The sequence below is a fragment of the Lathyrus oleraceus genome, chromosome 7 (genome assembly GCF_024323335.1).
Source record: "Lathyrus oleraceus cultivar Zhongwan6 chromosome 7, CAAS_Psat_ZW6_1.0, whole genome shotgun sequence".
In the NCBI taxonomy this organism is placed as follows: Eukaryota; Viridiplantae; Streptophyta; class Magnoliopsida; order Fabales; family Fabaceae; genus Lathyrus; species Lathyrus oleraceus.
The window spans coordinates 85,209,278-85,215,197 of NC_066585.1; the positions used below are offsets into that span (position 1 = coordinate 85,209,278).

At 34.4% G+C, this 5,920-nt stretch overlaps 1 protein-coding gene across 1 annotated transcript; it reads right to left on the reverse strand.

The window, feature by feature from the left end:
• Positions 1–381: 381 nt before the first annotated feature.
• On the reverse strand, positions 382–4,843 carry LOC127105135 (mitogen-activated protein kinase kinase kinase 3). The gene is made up of 11 exons (XM_051042297.1): positions 4,301–4,843; positions 3,575–3,895; positions 3,111–3,198; positions 2,913–2,975; positions 2,629–2,789; positions 2,467–2,542; positions 1,972–2,031; positions 1,759–1,866; positions 1,440–1,664; positions 1,047–1,150; positions 382–930 (listed from the first exon to the last, which is right to left on the reverse strand). Exons 1-11 carry the CDS (start codon positions 4,705–4,707, stop codon positions 663–665), a joined length of 1,881 nt encoding a protein of 626 aa, XP_050898254.1. The 5' UTR covers positions 4,708–4,843; the 3' UTR covers positions 382–662.
• Between the last annotated feature and the right edge of the window lie 1,077 nt (positions 4,844–5,920).

Consider the following 5,920-nt stretch of genomic DNA (forward strand, 5'->3'; position numbering starts at 1 on the left):
TAAGTGGTAATTTTATTTTGTAAAAATACAAGCTTTGGGTTTCTACCTCTCATACTAGTGCACATATGATACAAAGATGCATCCACAGATAAATTTCAAAGATGTATCTCCAAATTAAAAAAAAAATCAACTACTAGAATGTCACTCATAATGACCTAAGTTTAGATACGTCTAGAAATGCATCTTCATTAGAACATTTTTAGTATTTTCACATAATATAACAAATATATGCATTAAATATTCTCAAATAATTTGGTCATCCGGTACAATGGCTCTATGAAGTCAATTCTGTTCACGATCATGTGATGACGGCCTTGAAGCCAAACCATACACTTATCCAATCTCAAGTAGAACTTCTAATATAAAATTAAGAGTTGGGTGTGATTTTTTTATCTTCTGTCATTATTAACTAGCAATATACAACATGAGCGTTACTACAAACAGTATATTTTCTTTACAATAATCAAGAAATTGGTACAAGTAACAAGGTCTCCCCAGTCCAATGCACTCAGAGCTTAGGGCCCCTCATTTCTTGTGTGATTCGGTTCTAATGTATAAAGAATAGACCGGAATCTTTTAGTTTTGTGCTTCAGAGCCCAGATTGAAGTGCAACCACATACAACATCGCATGCTGGGAAAACCTGTTGGTATTTACAATCAACTCAAATGAACCTCATTCTTGGAGATCCACCAGGTGGTGTATGGGCTTTGTATGTAGATGTTTCATGCCGCCAAGGGTCAAGAGTAAATGTTGCATTTGATCTCACTGGATAAGAGGGTGTGTCATTCAGAGTGTAACTATTTTGTCCCATTGTTGTGTAAGATGGATGAGGAGGAGAATAGAAACAGCTCCTATGATCTGCTCCATACTGTCGCAATGGACTTGAAGAGGGAGATACTGGTAAAGATGTGATCATTCTTGTGTGATCTCTGAATAAGGGAATTACAAATGATGTTAGTCTAATAAATACTACAAAAATGATGAAGTATATATCAAAATGCAAATTAATGCCCATGTAAAATTCAACATCAGGTGGATATTTTACCTTGGACTCCTTGTTGCACGTGGAGCTGCAATAGCTGACTTCGTTGCATAGTCTCCATCAAGTGATGTTATACTTCTTCTATTGGAATGAGGCTCTAAAACAGGCTGCAAAACAGACAAATAATTAGAAAGTGCAATCCAGCTCAGCAATATTCAGTATCATGCTCAAAGCAATTGTATATTCTCATTCTGCATGTTATTATCATGTACTCCTAACATCTTCAGTTGACCAAACCTCAAGACAGCGGAAAAAAAAGGGCAACCTAGTGCTATAAAGCTGCCGTCCTGACAGGTTATCATCTCATCGTAATACTTTATAATGATTATTTATAACCATGATTAGTAAGTAAGTATGCAAGTTTTAAAAGAAAACAAATAACATCAAACACTTTACCGGTGTTCGGCTTCCATCAAACATGTAAGAGGAAACATCTCTGGTTGCAGCTCTTGTTGCTGATTGATCTCTAATGAAGGGGTGCTCTAGTAATTTCTGGGCTGTTGGGCGAGCTAATGGGTCCCGCTGTAAACATAACATAATGAAATTCTTCGCATCATTTGACAGATGCTCAGGAATTTCAGGCATATCTTTGCTGTTTCCAATTTTAAATATGGCAGCTACCTGTCAATACAATATATAAAAAAATTGGTCTTTCATACTCATCAAACAGGATCGTACATTTACGAGGCTAGATCTGAAATATTCAATATCTTACCCCTTCATACTGACTCCAAGGAGGCTTCGACGCTGCCATTTCAATAAGTGTGCATCCCAAGCTCCATATATCAACTGGAAGGCTATAGCCATTTGTGTTCATTACAACCTAAGAAAGACATTGGAATACAATAGTTATGGTGAGATAGAAGAACGGGGAATAATCTGCTTACATTGAAAGAAATTTCATGATTCAAGAGAAAAAAATACTCACTTCAGGTGCCATCCAGTACGGACTTCCTTTGAATGAAAGCATTGAAGCGGCAGAAGTTATCTGTTCCAGAAAAATAAAATCTCAGAAAATTCACCACAACTCACAAACCATTCTAAACATAAATTATTTTCTTAAGCACTCTAAATTATATTTTCTTCATACCAGTAAAATCCTATTCTAAAACATAAAACACTGAAGAGTGAGGAATTTTGTGTGTAAGTGCAATGCACATCCATCATATATGAGAGTCATAAGTGTACTTGCTCTCGTGTCAGCCATGTGCATCCGAGAGAGAGGGAGATATCTTCTACTAAGAATTAGTAGATTTGCAACTTTTTAATCTTGAGCAAGAGTGTGTGTAGTTCAACAACTCAACTAATTATACATCATGAGTGTAGTTAAACTATTTTTCTGTGCCAAAAACAACAAATGCCAATTACTACCTTTGAAGTGAGCTAGAAGCAATTTGTTGCTTACAGAATCAGATGAACTTACATGTTTAGCCATTCCAAAGTCTGCTAGTTTGATTTCACCATTAGGATCAACTAGTATGTTAGCCCCTTTGATATCCCTGCCAAAATAAAAACACGATAAATTGAATGAGAATAGACTAGCTTAGATGTCATATTATAAATTGAGTAAGAATAACCAAATTACCTGTGTACTGTATTTCTTCCATGTAGATAGGCAAGCCCAGAGACAATCTGCCTGGTATAATTTTGAATAACAGGTTCCTTGAACGGTCCATATTCCTGAAGTAATTTATGGATAGAACCACCAGAGACATATTCCAAATAAATTGAAAGTGATTCCTCTCCCTGAAAACATGGCATATATATTAGATATATGGCCATTATTCAATTTCTGTTTTGAGTATGGCAAAGCTATAATAAGTATATGCATGGCTAAACCGATTCTAAAATTGGAATATTTTAGCATACCGGTTCACTCCCATGGTATTGAACAATGTTTGGGTGTGAAAGCTTATTGAGCAAATTTATCTCCTGCAATCAAATGGAGAATGCTTCATTACCGTAAATTACATTCGAACTTATTAAAGTAAAATTCAATCCAAATGTGCAAAGGTAAACGCAAAAATACTGAAATATGTTTAAATCTTCATAAAAATACTAAATTACCTGGTTAAGTTGTTTGAGGCACTCTTTTGAATTTTGATCATCACAGCCAACCCTAACTTCTTTTATTGCACACATTTGTCCATTTTCACTATGATGCATAAAAGTAGAATAAAAAATGTTTCAGTAATTTTACCTTATTATTGACATTTGGGGAGAGAATAAAACAAGGTTATGACTAATGAAGTGTTATGCAATAACCATATTTTAACCCTTGGATTTTTAATTGGCAATAACATCTAACAAGTTGTGTTTTAATGTTTAGTTTATAATTTTAACATATCATATCCTCCTCATACATTATAAGGACAACAGCAGAAACCATAATTCTACCTTAAGATATTCAATAAATGAAAAATATCCATATACATGATAATAAGCTGCTTGACCGTTTGAGGTTACCCCGAAAGAGTATTGATAATAAATTTCAATCATAAGAAGACTAAAAAGAATAACAATATAGTTACCTATTGAATCCAAGATAAACATGCCCAAATGTTCCCCGGCCTAGAAGCTTTCCTTTCTTCCACTTGGACAGGTTAGGGGTAGTGTTTTCAAACGGTCCACTTGAACGTGTGTTGCAAAGAGCAGAAGAAGGACTAGTGGGAGAACCTGGCGGAAGAGGCAATGGATGACATTGACTCCTTCCATCGTCTTGTTTTCCAGTAGGTGAGTCTAGACTCAAAGCCTGCAACCTTGGATGAAGAGGTGATGTAGGGCTAGTAGGTCCTCTTGACGCAGGACCTGGACTTCTTGACCTCACATTGAACTTCACCTCATCTTGTCCTCTACACAATCAAATGGCATGGATTTATTAGGCAGTAGTTTGAGAGGACAAACACACTGAACATTTCATATTATTTCAGTTCCATAAATAGTAATCACTGCTAAAACAAGTGAACACTAACACTACATATACTAACTATATCAAATCATTGTGATTATTCACTAAAACTGGGAGATGGAAATGGCTTGCATAAACATCATCTAAAAATTAACAAATTTGTTCATCAAAACTAACAACTTCAATTTCCCCCAAATAAGAACCCCTAAATCTTCAATGAACCTAATACTAGATCAATCAACAATTCAAAAAACCTAAACGGAAGAGCGATCAACTAGCTTAAAAAACGAAGAATCAATACAAATTTGAAGAAAAAAAATTGAATTAAAAGAAAAAGCGAAGAAAAAACCTGTTATTAGAAACAAACTGAGGAGAAATTGGATGATCATCAAAAGAGGTAGATGAACTGACACTAGAGCCAGAAACGGAAGGAGATCCCAAAGCCTGATCACAGTGAGCAGGAAGAGGCAACGGAAGTCCTTTCTTTTCAGTGGCGGCGCCGCCATCAAATTCCCTGCTAGTTCTCGGTGAATTCCGGTTGAAAACCTCATCAAAACTCTTGGGCTTCTGTTTCTTCATCTTACTCTTCTTACTATCACCGTTGCTACCGTTCCTAATCGCGTTGATAGGCGATTTCATGAAATTAAAGTGAAGAACGCCGCCGCGTGATTGTTCTTCTTCATCTTCTTCATCATTATCGTTACCATCGCGCTCTTGTTTGTTCTTTGATGACCTTCTACTCCACCACGCCGGCATTCTAAAAGGGGTTTTACAGAGAGAATAAAAAAATCAACAACAGTTATAGGTATAGTGTAATTAATATGTATGAAGCAGAGGAGAAGAAGAAGAGAGAGAAAGAGAAAGAGAAAGAGGTTTATATTAAGATGAATATGAGTTATTAGCTAGTGTGTGATTTTTGTAATAAGGTGAAGAAAACGACAAAAGAAGGAGGGACCATACAGCTAAGAAGGAATAAGGAGAGGTTGGAGATGGATTAGTGCTGCTAGTTGTGATTAATTAATGTTGATTAGAGTGGATTAACGTAATGAAATTAACAGTGTTAACAACCAACCAACCATGTCTATTTCATGCTTTATTTATTGTCTCTTTTGGTTTGGTGGTGTTGGCCGTGGTAGGAACGAGATGTGTGAGAATCGATGTTGGTGATTGTGGATTATTACCGTTTCCACGCGCTGGAGCCAGAATGGCCACCAACAAGGGGCTTCACCCACTTGACTAATTTCTTTTATATATATACTAGTATTGTTTTTAATTTAAAAAGGTACTATTATACTAGTTGTTGGAGTGGTGAATTTATGTGGGTTATTGACCTAATCCATATGATTAGGTCACGTTAATTAAGTTTGCTAAGTAGTGATCATTTACTTGGCTTTTGATTTTATCACTACTAGATTCCCGCTAAGATACAAACCAAGTCGTGGCTGAAGCGTGTCTACTGGGATAGTATGTATCATGATTCATGAGGTTGGATTTGATATTTCTAGTAATTATAAGGCTTTAATATTTTTTTTTTGTCTTTTTATTAATTCTTTTAAAAAAAAATCATTTTTTTTATCATTCTGTTCAATATTATTTGAGATTTTTTTTAAGCCCTCATCAAATTTGCATAAGTGACATTTTTTTTATGACTTGGCAGAGTCTATATAACGCCACATCATATATAATTTTGTCATGTTATATATTTAAAAACTAAAAATTGGTTTTATAATATTATTTAATAATAAAATAAATTATTAAACTTAAAAATAAATTAAAATTTTTAAATATTTATATTTTGAAAGAATAGTTAATTATTTTGAATTAATATTTTTTTAGAATTTTAAGTAATTAATTAATTATATCAATTATATAAATTTTGAAAAATTATTAAATAATAATGTAGAAGTAAATTTTAGTCCTAGTTGGATTCGGACCAACTATACCAAAGCTAAAGATGGATAGTTTTGTC

What these genes read in the sequence shown, in the direction of transcription:
- LOC127105135 (XM_051042297.1), bottom strand. Translation starts at nt 4,707, where the DNA reads ATGCCGGCGTGGTGGAGTAGAAGGTCATCAAAGAACAAACAAGAGCGC. An exon ending in CAGTTTGTTTCTAATAACAG is followed by an intron (nt 3,896 to 4,300) that starts GTTTTTTCTTCG and finishes TTGATTGTGTAG; the next exon opens with AGGACAAGATGAGGTGAAGT. An exon ending in CTTGGAGTCAGTATGAAGGG is followed by an intron (nt 1,665 to 1,758) that starts GTAAGATATTGA and finishes TTGTATTGACAG; the next exon opens with GTAGCTGCCATATTTAAAAT.